Source organism: Podarcis vaucheri (genome assembly GCF_965113315.1).
Source record: "Podarcis vaucheri genome assembly, chromosome: 16".
NCBI lineage: Eukaryota > Metazoa > Chordata > Lepidosauria > Squamata > Lacertidae > Podarcis > Podarcis vaucheri.
Window position 1 is genome coordinate 21,713,440 of NC_138754.1, and position 25,052 is coordinate 21,738,491.

The 25,052-nt window shown below is 49.3% G+C and overlaps 1 protein-coding gene across 1 annotated transcript in view; it reads left to right on the top strand.

Moving 5' to 3' along the window:
* RBM19 (RNA binding motif protein 19) overlaps window positions 1-18,041 on the top strand; it is a 104,385-nt gene extending 86,344 nt beyond the window's left edge. The window contains exons 24-25 of the mRNA XM_082202883.1: window positions 4,642-4,757; window positions 17,703-18,041. Coding sequence (XP_082059009.1) covers window positions 4,642-4,733 — 92 coding nt within the window. The 3' untranslated portion in view covers window positions 4,734-4,757; window positions 17,703-18,041. The remainder of the gene's footprint in view (window positions 1-4,641; window positions 4,758-17,702) is intronic.
* The last annotated feature ends 7,011 nt before the right edge of the window (window positions 18,042-25,052 follow it).

A 25,052-nucleotide genomic window follows, 5' to 3' on the forward strand; every position in this document is an offset into this window, starting at 1 on the left:
GACTTTCTAGTTTAGAGACAAGGCAAGTAAAAGGAGGCATGTGAAAAGTTTATAACCCAGAGAAAGTGGGTAGAGAAAAGTTTTTCCTCATAATGCTAGAAATCATGGGTGTCCCATGAAGCTGAATGCTGGAAGAATCAGGACAGATAGAACAAAAGGACTTCTTCATGCAGCTCATAGTTAAGCTATGGAAACGTAACTCCCACAAGAGGCAGTGATGGCCACCAACTTGGATGGCTTAGGAAGAGACAAATGCATTGAGGACAAGGCTATGAGCCACAATAGGGACGCAGGTGGCACTGTGGGTTAAACCACAGAGCCTAGGACTTGCCGATCAGAAGGTCGGCGGTTCGAATACCCGCGACAGGGTGAGCTCCCGTTGCTTGGTCCCTGCTCCTGCCAACCTAGCAGTTCAAAAGCACATCAAAATGTAAGTAGATAAATAGGTACCGCTTTGGCAGGAAGGTAAATGGTGTTTCCATGTGCTGGTCTGGTTCGCCAGAAGCCGCTTAGTCATGCTGGCCACATGACCTGGAAGCTGTACACCGGCTCCCTCGGCCAATAAAGCAAGATGAGTGCTGCAACCCCAGAGTCGGTCATGACTGGACCTAATGGTCAGGGGTCCCTTTACCTTTATGAGCCACAATGGCTATGTTCTGCCTCCACTGTCAGAGGCGCTAGGTCAAGAATCTCAGGTGGGCAGAGTGCTGTTGGGCTCATATCGTGCTTGCAGGTTCTCTACGAGCATCTTATGGTTGGCCACCATGAGAACAGGATGCTGGCAAAGATCACCAGTGTTGAAGCAATGAGTCTTCAACATCATTGGACTGGTCATGTTGTGCGGATGTCTGTTGATCGTCTTCCAAAGCAACTACTCTATTCCGAACTTAAAAATGGAAAGTGTAATGCCGGTGGTCAACAAAAGAGGTTTAAAGACTGTCTCAAGGCAAATCTTTAAAAATGTAGTATAAACACAGACAACTGGGAAACACTGGCCTGCTAGCGCCTCAGTTGGAGAACAGCCTTTACCAAAGGTGTCATGGACTTTGAAGACACTTGAACTCAGGACGCAAGGGAGAAACATGCTAGGAGGAAGAAGAATTGGCCTCCAAAGTCACTTATGGACTCATTGTTAAAACCGTGTTTATGGAAGACAATCTTACTCGGCTACAAGTGATCGCCAAAGAAGAAAGAAGGACTAGATGGGCCACTGGCCTGATCCAGCATACTCATCTTATGTTCTTTTGTTAAAATGAAAATCCACCCACCTAGCCCCCCAATCAGATTTTTATTTTTTAGCGAGTTAGCAAATCTGTAGAGACAAGACATTACTTTTACCTCCATTAAAAAATAAATAAATGCATGCGGCCAAATCGTAATCTTGTCCCAGCCTCGAAACAGGTGTGGGCACCTGTCTCCAAATGACGCCTTCCCTGGCTCTCAGCTCTGACGCTTGGACAAAGCTACGTCAAGTCGTTGGTGGGATAGGAAGGGCTCCTGTCACTCTCCCCCCCACCCCACCGCCTATTCCATCTCCCGCAACGTTCGTAAAAAGTACAAGAGCAGAAGTACAACTTGGTCCTGGCATTCTGTCAAGGAATTAATTGGAAAAATAAAAAAAAAATCATTAGATGGGGGGGACTCCAGAAATGCAAAATTGTTTGGTCGAGGACGGAGCAGGGGAAAGCACGGCTTTTGTCAGGTTAATTTCTCCCGTATTGATGTTTTGTGACATTTACTTGTTGTTTATCTTCGGAAGCAGCTGTAATGCTAAAAGTAAATGCAGCAGCTTGTCCTATGTGTTTATTTTACACCCTCTCCCCGAGTCCTGCAAGTACATTTTATTTGTTTGTTTGAGATGGGTGTTTTGATGGCTGAGATCGGGCTTTGAACAGCTGTTCCCCACATGGAGAGCTGCTTTCTAAAATTGCGGGGGAAGTGCAGAAGGGGGGTGCGTGTTTTGCAAGGAATGTTCACAGTGAGCCTCTGCTGTTCACTTGATCCTTCTCTGAGTTAGGGAAATAGTAAAGGAGATATCTGTATAAAATATGTATATATGGCTTTGTGTTTTCCCCTTTACTCCTCTGCCAACTGCTTAGTTTTTCTTCCTTTCCCTAGGCTCTATGAGGTTTCCCCCAAAAGAAGCCTGTTTGCCACCTCTTGCATGCTCTTTCCACATTCCATGACTGACACTTGCCCTGCAGAAGTTAAACCAAACTTAGTTTGGTGAAGGAGTGGGGAGACTTCATTTCCCCCTATTCTGCCCATTAGCACCCAGGATTGGTTGAAATAGTGTGAGGTCACGGAATGCTGACGAACAGTCTCCAGGGGAAGGGCCAGTCATGGAATGTGGGCAAAGCATGCAATAAATGTTGGGCAGGGAGGGGTCGGCTCTCAGAGTCTAGAGGCAGGAAGAAGCTCTAAGGTGTTGGTAGAGAAGAGGGGTAAATAAAAATCTGCTGAGAAACAAAAGGAAATGGAGACGGAGTGAGCAGAGGAAAGTACGGCGGGGGTAGAAGGCAAGAAAGCCAGAGGCGTCACAGTGAGGCAAGAGATGCTAGGAGGAGGAGGAGGAGGAGGAGGAGGAGGAGGAGGAGGAGGAGAATAATAATAATAATAATAATAATAATAATAATAATAATAATAATAATAATAATTTATTTCTACCCGCCCATCTGGCTGGGTTTCCCGAGCCACTCTGGGAGGCTTCCAACCAAAGATTAAAAATACATTAAAACATCAGTCATTAAAAACTTCCCAAAACAGGGCTGCCTTCAGATGTCCTCTAAACGTCAGGTAGTTGCTTATTCCCTTGACATCTGATGGAAGGGCATTCCACAGGGCGGGCGCCACTACCGAGAAGGCCCTCTGCCTGGTTCCTTGTAACTTCACTTCTCGCAGTGAGGGAACTGCCAGAAGGTCCTCCTTTGGGCATTAATTATACTTAGTGGGGCTCTACATTGCTATTCTACAATGTGGTTGTGGTGCTAATGGCTGTTGGTCAGGTGGGGGGGGCAGGAATACGTTTCCTCTTCTTTTCCGCTTTACGACCCAGCCGGTTCATCAGCTCCTTCCTCAGTTTCCCCTCCGGAAAGTGGTGATTTTGAAAGGTCCCGTTCCACCCCTTTGAGAAAAGTGTGCATGGTGCCCGCGAAATATTTCAAGTTCATAGCAGTGAGCAGTCAGAGCGGGGAGCAATTCTTTCCTCCTGCATCTTAAACACTCCTCATGGGCTGCTCTGAGGCAGTTGGCAAAGCCACCTAAAGATAAAGGCAGGACCGCGAGGCCATAGCCAGGGAAATCCTGGTGCGGCTCTGCAGCGGAATTGCGCAAGCCTGCTGCATCAGACCAGTGGCCCATCATTGTTCAGCATTCGGTTCTCACAGTGGCCAACCAGATGCCTGCAGCAAGCCGCCAAGCAAGACCCCCAAGCCCAAGAGCCCTCTCCCCTCCTGCGGTCTCCAGCAGCTGGTATTCGGAAGCATTTGCTGCCTCCAACAGGGCATAGCCGTCGGAGTCAGGAAAAAGCAGAGTGCAGCTCTGAACGCCACCATCTCTGCAGGATAAACTCTTTGCCCTTGTGGCCTGTTTGCAAGCTCCTGCGTGGCACTTGGTGGGCAGAGCGCCAGCTAGGTGGGCCTCTGGTCTGACCCCACGGGGACCTTCCTTACATCCTTAGCTGCAGCCACCATGCCTTGCCCTTCCGCAGCCCCAAAGGTGGCCACATTTGGGCTGCGGCGGCAGCATCTGTTACTGCCTGGAGGGTCTTTTCTGATTGCTGGCTGGAGCAGCCTTGCGGAGAGAGCCGCGGCAGGAGGGGACCGGCCTCGGTGACCCTTCTGCCTCAGTTCCTGCCATGTTACCGACACCACCCCCACCTGAATCGGGGGGGGGTGGGGAGCTGCTTCCTCTCCCGCATTTAGAGCCACAGCCTGGCTTGCTTGCCTGGGGGTTTCCCTGCATCTGCACACCAGCTCCCCATTCTTTCCGCCACCGCCATCAGCTGCCGCCACCGTGCTCTCATTACGCCGCGGCAGGTTCGGTTTCTGGCAGTCTTTGTGCAGTGGCATCGCCTTGCTGCCCTTGCAGCAAGAAGTGATTGCTGAGAGCTTCATTGGGAGAAAACTCTGGTCAGCGGACGAAATAAATTGATTCATTTGTTCACACTGGGGGAGGGGGAGACAGAGAAAACAATCATGTGTGCTCTTCTGGAGATTCTTGCTAGAAAATCCATAGAATATAAAACACAGAAAAGGTTGGGATTGTGGGTTAGGACCAGTTAGCACATCATGACCTCCTCAATGAATAAAAAGCTCCAGAGGTCATGTTACATACGTCACAGTTGCCAAACATCCATAACAGATGTGGGGATCTTTGCAGGAGAATATTCTGGTGGGTTGTGCCCCATTGGGAAGAGCCGCAGCTCGTTGGCAGAGCATATGGAAAGGAAGCTGTCTTCTAGTGAGCCAGGCAATTGTCCCACCCAACTTTGTGTTGCTAGAGAACAAGGTTTCAGGTGGGACACATTCCCAGTCCTACCTGGAATGTCTTCATGCCAATTGGCTGCTGGGAGCACAAAGCGACAGCTGCCTGCTTCCCCCTCAACACAACCTCAACTTTTTCTCGCTTGGCCCTTTGCAGATTCCCCGACAGCAAAGAAAACAAAGCGATCAGCTGTTCTGGAAGAAATCCTGGAGAAGCTGGAGGATGAAGGGGGTGAGGAAAGCAGCTAATGCCACTGGCCCCAGAACGATGAGGTAAGGGGAGGGGTCTCTCTTTCTTCCTCTCTACTGTTAACTTGATAACAGGGAAGGTTATTTGAAAGAAGACGTAAGAGAGGATCCTGCATCCAGTTGTAAACCTCTTTTTTTCCTATTGTTCCGCTAAGGCCGGGTGGGTGTAGTAAGGTGTAGTTGTCACAGCACTGGACTAGGACCTTGGAAGACTAGCGTTCAAGTCCCTGCTCAGCCGTGAAGCATGCTGGGTGACCTGGGGGCCACAGTCTCAGCCCCTCAGCCTAACCTAGCTCGTAGGGTCGTTGTGAAATATAAAGATGCAAGGGAAAGGAATCTTGAACGTCAGAGTAAGCTCCTGGAGGGAACGTGGGAGATAATGTTGCTAATAGGTCAACAGTCTTTTTGAAGCCTAAGGGCTGTGTTCCCCTGTGGGCAATCTTTTGGGAGGGGGACAGGACTGGGGGTGAAAGTGGATGTGGGCAAATACAAAGGATGGCAGAGGAGAGAGTCCCGTGAGCCAGGCATGTTTGGAAGGATGCATTTGACCTGGAGCAACAAGGCTTCAGCTTAAAGTAGGGCATCCCAGACTTACAGGCAATGGTGGATGGTTCCGATTGGGCAGAAGGGAGGAAGGCCACCAGTAGGTGGGGCTAGAGCCAACAATAGCCAGAGCCCATAACAAGCAGGTCCTAGTTTTGTCCGCATATCCTTCTGCCTGTTGAATTAAAAAAGGAGAATTTGGAGATTAAGGAGGAGGAGGAGGAAGCTAACAGCCTTGAGACTTCCAGAACTGCCCTGAGACCTCCAGGTATAGGGTGGCATATAAATTCAAAAAATAATAAGCCTGCCCCCAGGGCTGGTTGCAGTTAAGAAGGCAGGCAAGTGGGGGCTGGTTGAGGACAGTCTGAACGTGGTGGGGCATTGCCCATTTTCCCCCTAGTGGGCCAAGCTCCTCTGATCGACAATTGAAGAAAGCAGAAGAAACCATTCCTTCTCTCTAGAACTAAGGGCCTGGATTCTGGAAGTCATGCTTGCTGTTTTCCTTCATGCCCCCACCCCACCCTGAGGGGGACTGCAAAGTTGGGAGAGCGCTGTCCTCCCCTACCATATTTAGATGTCTTAAGTTATAACGTCCTAGCTGTTTCAGGTTGCTTTTGAATTGTGTGCCTGTTTGCCTCCTTGCGGGGGACTGAAGGGCAGGGTGTAAATTCAATAAATATCAAACATAAGAAGTGCCCGCTGGATCAGGCCGGTGGCCCATCAAGTCCAGCATCCTGTTCTCACAGTGGCCAGCCAGATGCCTTTTCTGGGAAACCAGCAAGCAGGATCCGAGCACAAGAGTCCCTCCCCTCCTGTGGTTTCCAACTTCTGGCATTCAGAAGCATCGCTGCCTCCAACGGTGGAGACAGAGCAGAGCCCTGCAAAGTGTTGGTTGTCACTGCCTCCTGTGGGAGTGAGTTCCACGGTTTAACTGTGCAGTGCATGAAGAAATATCTGCTTTCGCCTGTCCCGAATCTTGCCATTTCATCCTGGACTGCTGCAGAACCATGACATGTGGGCAAGCATGGGCATAGCCAGGATATATGATTGCGGAGGGCAGAACCGAGCTATCTGCAACTCGGTTGGTCAGTTAGTTAGTTACCATATTTTTCGCTCTGTAAGATGCACCAGACCACACTTAGTTTTTGGAGGAGGAAAACAAGAGGGGGGGGAATTCTGAATCCCAGAAGCCAGAACAGCAAGAGGGATCACTGCGCAGCAAAAGCAGTGATCCCTCTTGCTGTTCTGGCTTCTGGGATAGCTGCGCAGCCTGCATTCGCTCCATAAGATGCACACACATTTCCCCTTACTTTTTAGGAGGGGAAAAGTGAGTCTTATAGAGCAAAAAATACGGTAAGTATTTTTATTGATTTACAGTGGTACCTCGGGTTAATAACTTAAATTTGTTCTGGAAGTCTGTTCTTAGCCTGAAACTGTTTTTAACCTGAGGTAGCACTTTAGCTAATGGGGCCTCCCACTGCCGCCGCACCTCCGGAGCACAATTTCTGTTCTCATCCTGAAGCAAAGTTCTTAACCTGAGGTACTATTTCTGGGTTAGCAGAGTCTGTAACCTGAAGCGTCTGTAACCCGAGGTACCACTGTACTTGGTTTGGAGGGGGGGCAGCTGCACCCCCCTGGCTACGCCCATGTGGGCAAGCCTCATAATCTGGGCCACTGATTGGGCTTATGGTGAAAGGCCTGCCTTCATTCACGGAAGCCTCCTCACAGGCCAGAAGGCAGTGTTTTGCTCTCAGATCTTTGGCCACCCTGGACGTTCCCCAAGCCTTCCCTCTGGCTGCTGCTGCTGCTGGCATTGAGCGCTGGCCCTCATCAAGATTGGCTGCTGCCCTCCCTCCACTCTCTTCCCACCCCCCTCCCCGAATCCAAGCTGTGCTCTCCAGAGGAAGATGTCAGAGTCAGAGGCATCCAGAGGCACCCTGAAATTAAGAGCTCTTCCAGAGGCCCTGTGCTTATTCCAGAAGCGCAGTGGGAAGGTGGCTGCGACTTAACCTGGCGGGGATTAGCCGGCAGCTTCCCTTTCATCACGAGAGCCCCCCGATGCCTCCCACCAAGGAGGCAGGTGTATTCGAGAGGCAATTGTTGGCCAGATGGAGCCCTGAGCCGCCACTCGAGAGGCTTCCCCGCCGCCGAGGGGTCTCTCAAAAAAAAAAAAAGCCCAGTAATCTGCCGGGGGGGGGTGAGTTGCGGCCGCCCCACTGCTTGGCCCGTCAGCAAGAGTGCCGCGCAGCAATAGGCCAGGAACAGGAGGGAGGGAGGGCACATGTTCTCGGGTAATGTGGGTGCTGGCGGAGGGGCTCCTTGCACCATTGCAGGTTGTCTGCGACCGTCTTCCATGCAGATCAGTGATGGCACCTCAGCCGCTCAAAGGGGGAGAGGAGGGGAACTCTGAACCATCGCAGAGGGAGAGATGCCTTGACGGCAGCCATAGAAAGCAGGAGTCAGAAGCAGCGATGCTTCTGAACGCAACTTGCTGGAAAGCACAGGAGGGGAGAGAAGCTCTTGAGCTCAGGTCCTGCAACAAGCGTCTGGTTGGCCACTGTGAGAAGAGGATGCCAGACTAGATGGGCCATTGGCCTGATCCAGCAGAGCTCTGCTTATGTACTTATGGATGGGGTGATGTAGGCTGATCCAACATTCCCCTAAAGGTAAAGGGACCCCTGACCATTAGGTCCAGTCGTGACCGACTCTGGGGTTGCAGCACTCATCTCGCTTTATTGGCCGAGGGAGCCGGCGTACAGCTTCCGGGTCATGTGGCCAGCATGACTAAGCTGCTTCTGGCAAACCAGAGCAGCGCATGGAAACGCCGTTTACCTTCCCACTGGAGCGGTACCTATTTATCTACTTGCACTTGACGTGCTTTCGAACTGCTAGGTTGGCAGGAGCTGGGACCGAACAACGGGAGCTCACCCCATCATGGGGATTCGAACCGCCGACCTTCTGATCGGCAAGCCCTAGGCTCTGTGGTTTAGACCACAGCACCACCTGCGTCCCCTAAACATTCCCCTAAAGACCGGGTCTAAAGCCATTGCTGCACCAACATGCATTATGATCCTTAGCCTTCTTGTTTCTTAAGGACAGAGTTTGCTCGCTTCTCAGCAAAGCCTGCTTTGTTTGCCAAGTGTATGTAAAAGATCTTTTCCTCCCCCAAATAGTTGGGATAATTCTTTCCACTTTTGGGGACAAAATGTTTCCTTGGTTTAGAACAGGGACATCCAACTCCCAAGAGACTGCGATCTACTCCTGGGGGAAAAAACTAGCAGTGATCAACCCATGGGGGGGTGACAACCAAAGTTGGTGGAGATGCTGGGGGAGGGACACCCAAAGTTGTTGAGCTTTTTTTTTAGAGGGGGGTGCCAGAGTTCTGCCAAACTCACCAGCAGTGATAACTCGACCTTCCGTTTTTGCAATCGTGCTCTTTTTCCCCGGCAGAGGAAAATGAGACCACGATCAACTGCTATCACCCGGGGATCGAGCTGTTGATCATGGTTGGACATCCCTGTTTTAGAACAGCAGCAGCAGCAGCAGCAACAGCCCACATACTCTCACAGCCATTTCTGTACATCAGTAGGCACTGCTAATTTTGCACCACGCTAAATTTCAAGAGAAAACACCAGAGGAAGTTGAGTCACAAGCCTCTGGTCCTTGTAAGCGGTGGAGATGATTGGTCCATTTGGGCTCCTGGGCCACTGTTCCACCAAGCTCAGTCTCAAGAACATCTCAAGGAGAGCCCTGCTGGATCAGGTCCATCTAGCCCAGCATCCTCTTCTCACCATCGCCAACCAGATGCTCCTGGGAAACCTGCAAACAGGACCTGAGCATGAGAACAATTCCTCCCCTCCAGCAACTGGTATTTAGTAGCATTGGGCGCAGAATGTACCCATCATGGCTAGTAGTCTGCTCTCAGACAGCTCCCACCTGCCTGCCTTCTTACTTGCAAGCAGTCCAGGAGGTATATAATTCAGCAGGGAGGAGGAGGAGGATGGGGACAAAACTAGAATTTCATTCCCTGTGCCTGTCATTGGCTCTGGCGCCACCTACTGTTGACCTCCCTCCTTCTGGGTTTACACCAGGAGCAGCCAACATGGTGCCTTCCAAGTGTCATTGGACTCTAGCTCCCATCAGCCCTAATGGTCAAGGATGATAGGAGTTGGAGTCATCCAAAGGGGGGACCACAGTGGCCAACTCTGGTCAACACACTATGTAACGTAGGTCAATCTTGAACTGGTGTTGGTGGCAATTCCTCACTGAGAATCGTGTACTGAAATGAATGCACCCCTTAGGGCTGGGTGATGTATCAATAGATAGTTCAAAAAAAGTTTCAAGTCCATATTGTGATACTGGTTTCATAATTTTTGACCTGGCAATATATTGTGAATCGTGGTGTGTGTGTGTGTGTGTGTGATGCAAAAATCACATTGTCGCAAAAACCATGAAGCCAGCCAATGCCTCTACATAGCTCCATCCTTATTTCAGACATCATGATATATCAGTATATCACAATGTTCAGCTGGTGATATACCGCAGTGTTGAAAACCAGATATCGCCTAGCCCTGGCTCCCATATAAATGGCAAGAGTGGAGAGTGGTCTATTAGCGCCTCGGAGAGCAGTTCAAATCCCCTCTTGGCCGCAGAGCTCTCTTAGGGGACCTTGGGGAAGGGTCCAGTCCCTGCCTGCCTCTCAGCCTAACCTACCCCACAGGCTTGTTGTGGGGATTAAATGAGGAGGGAGAGAGAGAACCATGTACGCTACCTTGGAGATACAAATGCAGGCAACCCATCTAGGATTAGGTTGGGTGTGCCTGTCATTGGCTCTGGCGCCACCTACTGTTGGCCTCCCGGCCTCCCACTCCAGCACTGCCAGCTGCAAGTGATGCTCATGGATAATAACGAGTGAGACGGACACCCCTAACAAGCATGCAACAAAAGTGTTCAGCCACAAGCAGCATGTATCTCCCCTCCCCATACTGTCTTCCATAGCAGGGTGGATTCCCCCCCCCAGCTGCCTCCCCTGCAGTACCAAGGTAAAGGATTAGTGCAGGCAGAGCAGGTAGGCTTTCGCGTACAGAGGCGAGCTTGGTTTCAACATCTAATTCAATTTGTTCTGCTGAGATTGAAATATGAAATGCTTGCCAGTCAGATGTTCAAAGGCACCAGAGGTTGGGATGGGGGGTGGCGAGGAGGGAGGGGTTGAAGAGAACAGAGAGCGCTTTCTGAAGTTTGCATTTTTATGAAAATCAATTTAACCGTTTGATTTCCCCCTCCCCACCCGCAGCACGCGATTGGGTTTGTTTTTGTTTCCATTCCCCCCCCTTTTTCCAGCCTTGATGAAGACTTTTAATATCTCAAACCACACACCCCCCTCAATAATGATGTTTATCTCCTTTCACCAGGGGTTTGTTTGGGGCTTTTTTAAAAAAATGTTTTGTTTTGTCCTAATAATGTTACGAGTATAAAAGGAATCTCTTCTGATGGACAATTGCACACACAGCTGCAAGGACCACTTGTTGACAATTTCTTTGTCAAAAGGAGACTCTGGCCTCCATGATGAGTTTTGGGGGCGGTGTGCCGGGGGGGGGGGTGTTAAATAAATAAATAAATGCTGCTCCTGCTCCTCCTCCCCCCGAAATATTCTAATCACACTGAATTTAGTGGTGGGGGAGGGAATTGCAAGTTAATTTGTTAATTACACCAGAGTGGGTGAAACTTCAATCTTAATTAAGAGTTTTTAAGTAGTAGAGCACTGGCTGGTTGGCTGTTTTTCTTCTTGTATTGAAGATAACACTGAGGCAGTGCAGGTTGTTGTTATTAATGTTGTTGTAGTAGTAGTAGTAGTAATAATAATAATAATAATAATTCGCTTTTATATATCTGGAAGGCTGAATCTTGCCCCTTCACATTTTTCACTCCAGTTGGCTTGTTTGTTTCAGTGATTGTTGTTGTTGTTATTAATTACTCGAAAGAGAAGGGTTATTGCTACGTTCGGAAGAGATATCTGGAGAGCTAAAGGTTCCCCACACCTGCTTGAGGCAATCCAGAATAAAGGAGTTTTTTAGACTTATATCTGCCTGTCGTTAACGGACCTCTGGAATTATTAAAAATCCTCCCTCCTGTTTTCAGTGAAACGAGCAGGAAGGTAAAACATAATGGATTATGAAGATGGATTATTATTATTATTATTATTATTATTATTATTATTATTATTATTATATTATTATTATTATTATTATTATTATTATTTCATTATTTATACACTGCCCATCTGACTGGCTTGCCCCAGCCACTCTGGGCAGCTTCCAGCAAAACATAAAAGCGCCATGAAACCATGAAACACCAGACATTAAAAACTTCCCTCCGCAGGGCTGCCTTCCAGAGGTGGGAAAGATGTGGTGGAGGTCGAGGAGTTAACTTTTTTTGTTCGTCAGCCAGGGAAGGACTCGTGATTATCGGATGATGGTAGTTGTTGATTAGGGGCAATATCCGTTGCAGTCCAAGCATGTCTAGTGAGCAACTGGGCTGTCTAAATTTGCTGAAGTTTCTGAATCACCTTCAGATGGTCTTTAATCCCGTGGTGCCTGGTGCAGAGAAGGTGGGATAGGGCAAAGCTTTCCTCCCTCTTGCATAACACTAGGACTTGTGGACAATGAAACTCTCAGGGGAGACAGTGATGGCCATCAACCTGAGTGGCTTTGAAACAGGATTAGACAAATTCATGGAGGAGGAGGCTGTCTGTGATGACTACTAGCCCCATCCGCTATGTTCTGCATCCACCGAGAGAGCCTGCATGTCTCTGAGCAGCAGTTGTTGGGGTCGCAAGTGGGGAGAGCACGGTTGCTCCCGGGTCCTGCTCAAGGGTTTCCCCACGGGCATCTGGTTGGGCACGGTGCGAAGAGGATGTTGGAACCAGATGAGCCTTGGGCCTGATCCTGCAGGGCTCGTCTTATGCCTGACTGTCTGTGGCCCTCCAGAGCCTCAGGCGAGAGAGATCTTTTCCCACCTACTTGCTGCTTGGTCAATGGAGGAGGCAGTTGGGGATCAGTGCAGTAGCTCCAGTAAGCAGCAGGGCGCCTGCATTGGTGGGCATAGCCGTAGGCAAAAGTGGGGAAAGCAAATAATGTGCTGGCTGCCCCCTTTGTACAGTTGACTGGCTTCTGTACACATTCCTCTCTCTCTCTCTCCCCATTCTCCATCCAGGTAAGCCAGGAGACAACCCAGCAAGATTTGAAAAAGTGGTAGAGAAAAAGTTTTTCTCTCCCTCTCTCATAACAGTAGAACTCGTGGACATCTGATTAAGCTGAGTGTCGGAAAGTTCAGGACAGATAAAAGGAAGGACCGCTTCATGCAGTGCATAGTTAATCTGCGGAACTCACTCCCACAGGAGTACCCACTTGGATGGTTTTAAAGAGGGTTGGACAAATTCATAGAGAACAAAGCTATCCGTGGTGACTGGCCATGATGGCTGTGCTCGGCGTTCATGGCCGGAGGTTTCCGAATACCTGTTGCTGGAAACCACAGGAAGGGGAGAATGCTCTTGTGCTTGGGTCCTGCTTGTGGGCCCCCAAAGGCATTTTCTGGGCCCACCAAGAGAGCAGGATGCTGGACTTGCTGAGCCATTGGCCTCATCCAGCAGGCTCTTCTTACCTTCTTACTAAGAGAGGATAGAAAGCAAGGCTGGGGAAATGTATGTGGTCTGGGGAGATGGGGTATGTCCTGGGGAGAGTTCCAATAGCCAGTTAGAGAGAGGCCTGGAGGGCTGTATCCTGCCACCCTCACGGTGGCTCAAGGTGTCTGCAGGACAGGGCCTTCGTGGTGACTGCTCCCAGACTGTGGAACTTCCTCCCTAGGGAAGTCAGACTCTGCTCCCTCCTTGTCCTTCTGCTGCCAGGTGAAGACTTTTTTTATTGCAGCAGGCTTTGGGGGACTTGGTCTTCTAAGGGAAGGACTGGTGCTGTGTTGTTTTTATTGTACAGTGGTACCTCGGGTTAAGTACTTAATTCGTTCCGGAGGTCCGTACTTAACCTGAAACTGTTCTTAACCTGAAGCACCACTTTAGCTAATGGGGCCTCCCGCTGCTGCCGCACCGCTGGAGCACAATTTCTGTTCTCATCCTGAAACAAAGTTCTTAACCTGAAGCACTATTTCTGGGTTAGCGGAGTCTGAAACCTGAAGCATATGTAACCTGAAGCGTATGTAACCCGAGGTACCAATGTAATTAACTAAGCTTTATTAGATCAGAGAGAGAGTTCTGAATTTATTAATGTTTAGGTTTTTTAAAATGTTTGCTCCCCCCCCCCCCGTGGTTTAGCTGTTCCTATTTTACCTGTTAGCTGCCTTGAGTCCTGTTCAGGCATAACAGCAGCAGCAGCAACAACAACAGGCTTGAGGATAATACAGTCGTACCTTGAAAGTTGAATGGAATCCATTCCGGAAGTCCGTTTGACTTCCAAAACGTTCAGAAACAAAAGCGCGGCTTCTGATTGGCTTCAGGAAGCTTCCTGCAGCCAATCAGAAGCTATGGAACCTGCATCAGATGTTAGGGTTCCAAGGAACGTTTGCAAACCGGAACACTCACTTCCGGGTTTGCGGCATTCGGGAGCCAAAACGTTCAACTTGCAAAATGTTCAGGATCCAAGATATGACTGTAATAGGCCTGAGGATCCCCTTCCTGGTATTTGGAAAGTTAACACCAACGCCTTGACTCGAAAAATCAGAGGGCAGGCACAGCACGTATCACACACAACCTCTGCAATGGGAGTCCGAGGTGCCTCAGGTGGTTCTTTTGAGGATGGCCATGTCTTAGGTTGTCCTTTCAAAAATAAAAAGGGGGGGTGGAGCGGGAAGTTTAAACAAGGGGCTGTGTTAATTGGATTACAGGCCAGCTGCCTGTGCTTCCTGCAGGGAGGCATCAGGTGCACAGAGACAGTACCTTCATTTCCAAACCTCGGGTTATATATCCAGGAAGCTCCTTTGCCCTTGCTGCCAAGTTAGGAGCAAACATGCATTTTGCCATGCCGCTTCCCTTTACGTTTGGGGGTGGGGGTTAAAAATCCACGTGTTTCTCAGTGGGGGGGTATCGGATCCTATATGGTTTAATGTCCCCCCCCCCCATTTGGGGCTGCAGGGAAGAAGCCATCCTCCTCCCTTGCGCCCCGGCACTTCTGCCTCCCTGTTTTTCCCCTCCAAGCGTATTCATTCGGGAGAGGGAGAAATGGCGTAGCAGGGAGCTGAGATTTCAGATTTATCCATTCATGAATAATAATCAGGCTGAGCAATTCACAGTAAATGGGTATCCAAATTGGCTAATAAGGAAGGCTTTCACCTCAAACTGGAGCTGGGCGAGAGACCGAGAATATCAACAGACGTTGGCTGTGGCATGTGTGTGTACGGCGATGTGACCTGAATCAGTGAAATATGCAAACCAGGGCCAGGGTGCCAGCAAAATAATAGGCATCTCTGTTAGCAGACGGAGGAGAGAGCAAGGCTGGCAGGCTGACAGCTTAGCAGCCTTGGCGGGGGCTTCCCATTTGGCGCCTGGGGCCCTGGTTAACTTCTTCCTGGCTCTCTCCGCTGCCTGCTCAGCTGAGTCACAGCAACGTCCGCTCTCACAGAATCACAGAACTGTAGAGGTGGAAGGTATCTCCAAGGCTCATCTTGTCCAACCCCCTGTGGTAGCAGGAATTGCAACTGAAAAATTCCCAACCGATGACCATCCAACCTCAGTTTAAAAGCCTCTGATGGAGGAGAGGCTGCCACCTTCTGAGGTGCAGGTAATACTGACCTGGATAGGCCAGTGGCCTGACTCAGTATAAGGTTGTTGTTTAGTCATTTAGTTGTGTCCGACTCTTCGTGACCCCATGGACCAGAGCACGCCAGGCACTCCTGTCTTCCACTGCCTCCCACAGTTTGGTCAAACTCTTATTAGTAGCTTCAAGAACACTGTTCAACCATCTCGTCCTCTGTTGTTCCCTTCTCCTTGTGCCCTCAATCTTACCCAACATCAGGGTCTTTTCCAGGGAGTCTTCTCATGAGGTGGCCAAAGTATTGGAGCCTCAGCTTCAGAATCTGACCTTCCAGTGAGCACTCAGGGCTGATTTCCTTAAGAATGGATAGGTTTGATCTTCTTGCAGTCCATGGGACTCTCAAGAGTCTCCTCCAGCACCATAATTCAAAAGCATACATTCTTCGGCGATCAGCCTTCTTTATGGTCCAGCTCTCACTTCCATACATCACTATTGGGAAGACCCCAGTGTACCCTATCCCCCTGACTTAAGGCAAGGATAAGGAACTTGTGGCTCTCTTGGTATTGGTGGATCCCAACTCTCATCAACTCCAGCCAGCATGCCCAGCAATCTCAGACAGTGGGAAGAGGCCCAGACCAGAAGAAGAGTCAAGCATAGGTGCCACACCTCGGCATTAATTGGGAAACTTGGCATTAACTGGGAATGCACTCCTCATGGACAACCTTCAGAGTACCATGCAAGCTACCCTCAATTTATTTTGGCCGTACTTTTTTTAAAAAAGAAAAGCTCAAAGATTTAGCTCGCTGGTAGAGAACCTCTATTCCCAGATATGTTGCAGAACTAAATCTTCCATCATCCATGGCCATTGGCAGTTTCAAAAACAGTCTTCAGAGGCAGCCCCACACAGAGCACATTGCAGTAGTCTAGTCTGGATGCCTAAGAATGTAAGACTGGGTTGTGGAATCAGTGACGCTGTTGGATCACAGCTCCCACCATCTCTGGCCATTGGTCATGATGGCTGGGGCTGATGGGAGTTGGGAGTCCAACAACGTCTGGAGGGTCAGAGATTTCCAATTCCTGCTTTATTTATTGCATTCGGAGCCAAACTGCCTCGTGACAGCGGGGGCAAAAGACAACCATCATGGCCAGCAGCCATTGGTAGCCCCGCCCCCATGAACCTGTGCTAATCCTCTCCCAAGTTGGTGGCCCTCCTACAGGAGCAAATCCCCGCAGAATATGTGTGCGCGCATCGTTGGTACATGTAGACAGGGAATTTACACTCTCTCCTTCTGGAGGCGCTGGGTATAAATAAATGAATTAAGTCTGAGAGGGGAAGGAGAAGCCTCTGCATTTGCATGCAGGCCTCTGAGATTATTCGGGGAGGAGGCAGAGTGGAGGGGAGAGGGTGACTAAAGGGCTGGGAGCCTTGGACTTAGTTGGAATTCAGCCGCCAGAGCTTTGCCTCTCCCTCTGATGGCTGAGCGTGATTGACACTTACAAATTACCCAGCCAAAAGTGTCGAGTCTTTGACCCCTCAGTAACATCTTCGGCAAGCTTGAGATTTGCCAGCATTTTGTCATCTAATTACTACAAATCCCTTGAAAATTCACTGGCTGGTGAATTTTTAATGCGGGGCGCCGTTTTCAGTGTGATGCATTGCCCAGATGGGATTGCGTTCCCCTCTTTTCTTCTTTACTTTCTTCCCTCCCCAAGCTCTTCAATTCTTGCTGGGTGGGGAGGGGGAGAGAGTTGTGGGGTGGTGGGCTCTGCCGGATGCCATTGCAGAGCTGCTTCGCCACTGCCAGTGGTCCTCAAACCAATTATTTCGCATTTATAGTTTGCAGGCACCTAGATCTTCATCTGCGGAACTGCTTTCTCTCTGTGTCTCAACCTTCTCGGCTGCAGTGTGCTTCAGAGGCGACAGGTGCCTGTCGAGTCCGGTGGGGCAGAACGTGGGGAGCCCATGCAGTAGGCGGAGCCTGAGCCATTGAGAGGCGAAGCCAACAAATTCCAACTTCGTCTCCATCCTCCTCCTTACAAGGGGCAGCACTAAAGCCACATTCGTGCCATACCATTGGGGAAACTGGGGGTTGTCAAGGATGCTGAGTTGTTGGGAGACCCCTATTCCTCTCCTAGAGCCACAGTTCCCAGAGTTCCCTGGGAAGAGGGATAGAGGCTTAAGGGTGCTTGTTACGTGACCCTTTAACAGTCTGGCTTAACCTTCATTCCCTCATCCCAGAGAATTCTGGAAAGCATAGCTCTGGAAGGGGAATGGTAGTGTGGAGGTCTCCTAGCAACTTTCAGCACCCTGGATAGCTCCCAAGATTCTATGGAGGGAGCCATGGCTGTTCAAAGTGGTATCGCACTGCTTTAAACATTTGGTGTGAATGAGGCCTAAGACGGAAGAGCAGGAGGCAAGCAGTGCCAGCCCTTGGAATAGCTGTAAATAAGAAGGCAGGCAAGGTGGGGCTGCCTGGGGGCAGTGTGAAATTGGAGGGGCAGCCCCCCCTATTTGCCAAAATGAACCAGCCTCCTCTGCGGTATTGGTCCTAATTACGTGATCTTCCTCAGGTCCTTCCCTGGTGCTCAAGTTCTGCTGGGCAGAATGCTCCCTTCCAAGGATCAAGCCACCCACGTAACACTCTGTATCTTTTCTCTCCCCCACCAGCCCCAGTTCAGAACTGAGTCACGGCCGAGAGAACAACAAGGGGGTTCTGGCCCCTCCTCAAACCCAAGTGGATCTGTCCCGTGAACCCCGAAGAGGAGAGTCCTTTGAACAAGCAGCTTTGAAGCGATGGCACTCATCACTTTCATTCGCCTGCCGTTTCCTGGCTAGGAAAAGCAACAACTCGGCTTGATGAACCAGCAAAAGGAAGAAAAAGCTTATCAGCAGTTCAGTTTTTGTCCTTCCTTAATAACTTGTATAGTTTTGAAAGAGAGAAAATGTGTACATAACTTATTTGTAAGGAACACGTCCTAATATAAAACAACCTATCCTTTGTTCCCACTGCCTGGTTTCTCTGTCTTACTCCCAACTAGTGTTCACTATTCCATTATTTTGCTCTCCCTCCAGTTTCCCAGCATTTGTAGCCAGGGATGTAAGAGCAAAAATAGGAATCCTGGTAGGGTTTGAAGCACCAGAGTTGTGTGGGGCACCAGAATAGATTAAAACATTAAGAAGAACCTGCTGGATCAGGCCAATAGCCCATCTAGTCCAACATCCTGTTCTCTCGCGGGGTCCAACCAGATGCCTTTGGGTAACCCAGAAGCAGGACCTGAACTCAAGAGCCCTCTCCCCTCCTGTGGTTTCCAGCAAGTGGTGTTCAGAAGCACTTTACTATCTCCAGCTGTGGAGGCAGAGCATAGCCATCTGGGATAGTAGCCGTCAACAGCCTTCTCCTCCATGCATCTGTCCAGTCCTCTTTTAAAGCCATCTACTGGTGACCATCACTGTATCCTGTGGCAGGGAGTTCCACAGTTTAGCTATGTGCTGCGTGAAGAAATTGCTCCAACGTTCTTCCAACATTCATCTTCATGGGATATCTACAAGTTCTAGCATTAGGAGAGAAAGAAAGGAAACTGTTCTCCATCCACTTTTTCCATAGTATGCATAATTTTATTACTGTCTAACCAGGTCACCTCTCCCTTGCTTTTCCTCTGAACTCATAATTCCCAAATCCTGCAACCTTCCATCACCTTCCAAGTCTCCCTGCAGAAGAGTCCAAAATGGGAGACGGGCCCAGCTGGAGAAATTCACCCAAAGATAGGCAAGACAAGCCGTCCTGGATGAAGCCAGTGGCTCACTCAGTATCTTGTTTCTGCATTTCCCAACCGGATGCCTTTGGAAAGCACACACACAATATTAGAGTAATTTGACAGTCTGTCCCTCTTTCTAGGGAACTCTGGAAATGGTGCCTCTGTTAGGGGAATATGGGTCTCCTAACATCTCTCAAGAATCCCTCACAAACTACATCTCCCAGGATTCTCTGTGGGAATCTGTGACTATGGGATAAGAGAGCTGTAAATGTCTGGCGCTGATGCAGGTGTGGAGAACAGTCGGCTCTGGATGTTGCGGAACTACAATTCCCAGAAACCCCTTAGCAAGCATGGCGGGCCAAAGGTTCCACAACGTCCGGAGGGCAAAACATTCCTCCACCACCACCTGCATTAACAGAAGCCCATGTGGTGTAGTGGTTAGAGCAGGCTTCCTCAACCTCGGCCCTCCAGATGTTTTGAGACTACAGTTCCCATCATCCCTGACCACTGGTCCTGCTAGCTAGGGATCATGGGAGTTGTAGGCCAAAAACATCTGGAGAGCTGAGGTTGAGGAAGCCTGGGTTAGAATGCTGGACTAGGACTTGGGAGACCAAGGTTCAAGCCCTACTTGGGCATGAAGCTCAGTGGGCGTCCTTGGGCCAGTCACCTTCTCTCAGCCTAACCTACCTCGTAGGGTTGTGGTGAGGATAAAATGAGGAGACGAATTGTGTGCACCACCTTGGGATATAATAATAATAATAATAATAATAATAATAATAATTAAAAAAAACTGATACGAACAAAAACGGACAGCTTAGCTCATCTCTGCTGGAAGCTGGCTGTGGCTTCTTGGCTGTGGTCCAGCTGCAATGGGTGCCCTTCACTCCTTGCGGTGTGGGGAGAAGAGGCTGCTCCCCATTTGATAGCGCTCTTTGAACCGCCGAGGGGCTGGGAGAGGAGAGGCGTTTGAACATCCGCTTGGCCGTCTTTCGAATCCAGTTACTGCATCCAGAAGCGTGAAATCGGCAGCTCTCACTGGGCCCCACCAGAGACAGCTGCATCTCATTCCCACCTCTGCCTTGTGGAGCCAGTGGGGGATTTTCTCCTTGAAAGATTCGCTCCCTCCCCTCCTTTTTAAAAAAAAAAAGAAAGAAAGAAAGAAGAAGCGGGGGATGGTTTGCCACCACTCTCTTGCACAGGCTTGTCCAGGCAGCTCTTGCGGCCCTGAGAATTAAGCGAGGAGGAGATAATTTCCTCCGGAGGTGTGAATTTTCATTGTCGGCTTCCTGGCTGGGGAAAGGAGGAGCCAGAGGAGGGAGGCATCTTACAAGGAGTGAGGAGGGAGATTGAGCCAGGACGGTCGTCGGAAGTCCTTCTGCAGCCCGCAGAATGCAAGAATGCATCAAGAATGCAATTGGCATAGGTCCCAAACAATTCAAAGTGTTGGTGCTCACCTTTAAAGCCCTAAACGGCCTTGGTCCAGTATATCTAAAGGAGTGTCTCCACCCTCATCGTTCTGCCCGGACACTGAGGTCCAGCTCCAAGGGCCTTCTGGCAGTTCCCTCAGTGAGAGAAGCCAAGTTACAGGGAACCAGGCAGAGGGCCTTCTCTGTAGTGGCACCTGCTCTGTGGAACGCCCTCCCACCAGATGTCAAAGAGAACAACAATTACCAGACTTTCAGAAAACATCTGAAGGAAGCCCTGTTTAGGGATGTTTTTAATGTTTGATGCATTACTGTATTTTAATATTTTGTTGGAAGCCGCCCAGAGTGGCTGGGGAGGCCCGTCCAGATGGGTGGGGTATAAGTAACAAATTGTTGTTGTAGGACAAAAGTGGGGGAGCTTCTGGCTTTCCAGATGTTGCGGAACTACAAACCCCATCAGCCTTAGCATGCATGGCCAGGGGCCAAAGCTGACGGGAGTTGTAATTAAACATGAGAACATAAGAGGAGCCTGCTAGAGCAGACCAGTGGTCCATCAGGCCCATTCAGCTGTCCTCCTGAGCTGAATGCTGGTGAGGCTTCCTTGTTGGTGGACCACTGACTCACCCTGTTGCCTTTGATCAGTGGCTACTAGTCACGATGGCTTTGTTCTACCTCCACTGCCAGAATCGCCAATACTTCTGAATCTGGAAACCTCAGGAGGGGAGAGAAGCTCTTGCACTTGGGTCCTACTTGTGGGGCTTCCCATTGCAGCATCTGGTTGGCTGCTGGGAGAACAGGATCTTTTTCTTTTTCAAAAAATTTATTGATTTTCCAAATTTATAACAAACATCAACAAACAAACATAAATCCTAACTATAATAGTTCCACTTTTGTTAACATTGTTAGGTGACTTCCTTGAATCCCCCTGGCTGAGTTTCTATGTATATCATTGTAACAGTTTTCCAAAACTAATTTCTCATAAAATTTACTTACTCAATTAACATATTTCTTTCTTTTCATTTTAACTTTAGATATATTATTCTATAACTTCACATATTTAAATCCTAAGCCAATCTGGTACTTGCAAGTGTTTCTATTTAAATTATCTTAGCATATTTAGCTAAGTAGCCTTTAAATTTCATCCATTCCTCCTGGTACTCCTCCTTCTGGTTGCAGATTCTTCTGTGGTCAGGTTGGCTAGCTCCCTAAAGTCCATCATCTTCATCTGCCATTCCTCCACTGTTGGTACTTCTTGTGATTTCCAATCTTTGGCCAACAAAATTATAGCTGCAGTTGTGTCATACAAAAAGGGAGAACAGGGTCTTGGACTAGATGGGCTATTGGCTTGATCCAGCTGCCAGGTCATAGAATAATAGAATTCAAGAGTTGGAAGGGGCTGTGAGAGTCATCTACTCCAACCCCCTGCAATACAGAAATATTTCCCCAAAGCGGGGCTCAAAACCATGACCCTTGGTTCAGCAGGGCCCCTTCTACCCTCCATCAGAGTTCAGTGGCACATTCCACCCAGGCAAAAGAAGGGATGTTGAAGAGTGTGATCTGAGGGGATTCCCAAGGGCCAAAGAGATCTGAAGCACCACATTGCTCCCCAGCTCTGAGGCTCCCCATCCCTGCCTTAAAGATTTCATTCTTTTATTCCTCCCCAGCCCCCTACTTGAGATGTGTTTTTATTGAAGCTCAACATCAAAAAAACAAAGATCATGGCCACTGGTCCCATCACCTCCTGAAAAATAGAAGGGGAAGAAATAGAGGCAGTGAGAGATTTTACTTTCTTGGGTTCCATGATCACTGCAGATGGTGACAGCAGCCACGAAATTAAAAGACGCCTGCTTCTTGGGAGAAAAGCAATGACAAACCTAGACAGCACCTTAAAAAGCAGAGACATCACCTTGCCAACAAAGGTCCGTATAGTTAAAGCTATGGTTTTCCCAGTAGTGATGTATGGAAGTGAGAGCTGGACCATAAAGAAGGCTGATTGCCGAAGAATTGATGCTTTTGAATTATGGTGTTGGAGGAGACTCTTGAGAGTCCCATGGACTGCAAGAAGATCAAACCCATCCATTCTGAGGGAAATCAGCCTTGAGTGCTCACTGGAAGGACAGATTGTGAAGCTGAGGCTCCAATACTTTGGCCACCTCATGAGAAGAGAAGACTCCCTGGAAAAGACCCTGATGTTGGGAAAGATGGAGGGCACAAGGAGAAGGGGACGACAGAGGACGAGATGGTGGGACATTGTTCTTGAAGCTACCAGCATGAGTTTGACCAAACTGCAGGAGGCAGTGGAAGACAGGAGTGCCTGGCGTGCTCTGGTCCATGGGATCACAAAGAGTCGGACACAACTAAACGACTAAACAACAACAACATTTATCACATCTATGTGCCACCTACTTTCCCAGGGAACATGAGGTGGCGTACATGGTTCTCTGCCCCATTTCATAGAATCATAGAATTGTAGAGTTGGAAGGGGGATCCCCAAAGGTCATCTAGTCTAATCCCCTGCAATGCAGGGATCTCAGCTAAAGCACCCATGACAGGTGGCCCCTCCAACCTCTGCTTAAAAACCTCCAAGGAAGGAGAGCCCACAGCCTCCTGCAGGAGACTGCTCCCCTCTGACTTACTGCCAGAGCTGTTCGACCTCATAACAACCCTGTGAGGTTGGTTGGGCTGAGAGGAGGTGACTGGGGCAAGGTCACCCAGTGAGGATTTGAACCCTGGTCTCCCAGGTCATAGTCCGACACACTAACTGCTACACCACACTGCCTCTGGGCTGATCTAAGTATTGATAGCACAAGAGGTGTTGGATCGGGGTGCATGTGGCTCTCACCAGTTCCACGCCAGGCGGCAGGTAGGACTTTGCCACAGCTGTCTCCGGCACTCCATAAAAAGCCTTGAGCTTGCTGCCGCTGCAGTGAAACGCAGAAGTAATTAGTGCTGCTTTCTACAGTAAGTAAAACCCAAATGTCAAACAATGCCAGAGCTATTAAGTCCTCTTTTTTACAAAAAAGAAAAAGTAAGCGGCATATATGAGGTGGAATGGTTGTGTCCACTGCCTTCTTATTGGAGTTCCCTGTGGCAACAGGAAGAGGTGATAATTTAGAGTTGGCTGAGCAATGGGACATTAACCGGAGAATATGGAGCCGCCACTTCCTAGGAAGGTCTAGCAGTATTCTCTCTCGCCACCAGAGGGTGCCGTTTCTGTTCCTCTTCCTTAACCTAGAGATTGGGGGGGGGGTGGAGGGGGTTGTTCCCCTTGCAGTTCTTCCCAGTGATTTGGAGTACCTTTGGGGGGGGGCAGGTTTACTCCAGCAGCCGGGATAGATTCTGCTTGTTTTTTGTTTTTTGTCCATCAGGCATGAGCCTTCAGGCACAGGGGAGCTAGGAGCTGTGCCACAGAGAATCAGAGCCAAGAGGCAAAGGAACAAGAAGTGCTTTATTTCAGGGGGAGAGGGACGCAGACCCCTAAATATTTCCTGAATCTAAGTTTGACCTCATTGAGGGGCAGTATTTCAATATGAGTAGGAAAATGAGAGTACCCCTAAACATTTTTATTTAGGAAAAAAAAAGCATTGGGTACGAGCACCATCCTAAAATCCCACAAAAACACAACAGAGAAAATAAATAAATCAGGAAGCTCAGGATGGTGCCTTGACCAAAGGGAAACCACTGGAGCAAAAATCGCTAGCGCTAATAATCTGTGGATCATGAATTTACACAGGAAGCTGTTCTCTACTGAGTCAGTCCGTTGAGAATGCCTTGGGTTCACGACGAGGAAGTGAGAATGCAGAATAAATCTATGGAATGAAAGGCAAAGATCTCTCCCCCCCCCCCTTCTGTTCTCTGGCGAGGCAACCTTTCGCAAGGTTCAAGCTGAATACTAACAGAGGGCAAGTTTCAGCAACAATCACACACTCGGACCAATCCCTGGGTAAGTTGTATTCCAGTAGCAAGCTCTGCCTTCCCTGAAAGGTGCCTCTCCAACAGTCTACAGTAGTGCCTCGCAAGACGAAAATAATTTGTTCCGCGAGTCTTTTCGTCTTGCGATGTTTTTCGTCTTGCGAAGCACGGTCCGTCGCAACTGCGCCTCTTCAAGCGGCTTTTAAAAAAATGCGAAGCAACGCAAAACCGAAAAACCCTTTTATCTAGCGAGTTTTTCATCTTGCGAGGCATTCGTCTTGTGGGGCACCACTGTACTACGGAACAGGGAAGACTGGTCACACTGAAGTTCCTGAAAATCTGAGTCATAGGGTAGCAGTATGCATATAATGGATGCTTTAGTTGAGATTGGGATGCGGGTGGCGCTGTGGGTTAAACCACAGAGCCTAGGACTTTGCTGATCACAAGGTTGGCGGTTTGAATCCCCACGATGGGGTGAGCTCCCATTGCTTGGTCCCTGCTCCTGCCAACCTAGCAGTTCGAAAGCACGTCAAAGTGCAAGTAGATAAATAGGTACCACTCCGGTGGGAAGATAAATGGTGTTTCCGTGCACTGCTCTGATTCGCCAGAAGCGGCTTAGTCATGCTGGCCACATGACCCGGAAGCTGTACACCGGCTCCCTCGGCCAGTAAAGCGAGATGAGCGCCGCAACCCCAGAGTCGGACATGACTGGACCTAACGGTCAGGGGTCCCTTTCCCTTAGTTGAGATTCCTGCGTTGCAGAGGGCTGGACTAGATGGCTTGTGGGGTCCCTTCCAACTCTACAGTTCTATGATGCTATGAGCCACCATCTATACTGACTGAGCAGCAGTACTCTGGGGTTTCAGATAGAGATGTTTCCCTGCACTACCAGGAGATTGCAGGGATTGAATCTGTGACCTTCTGTA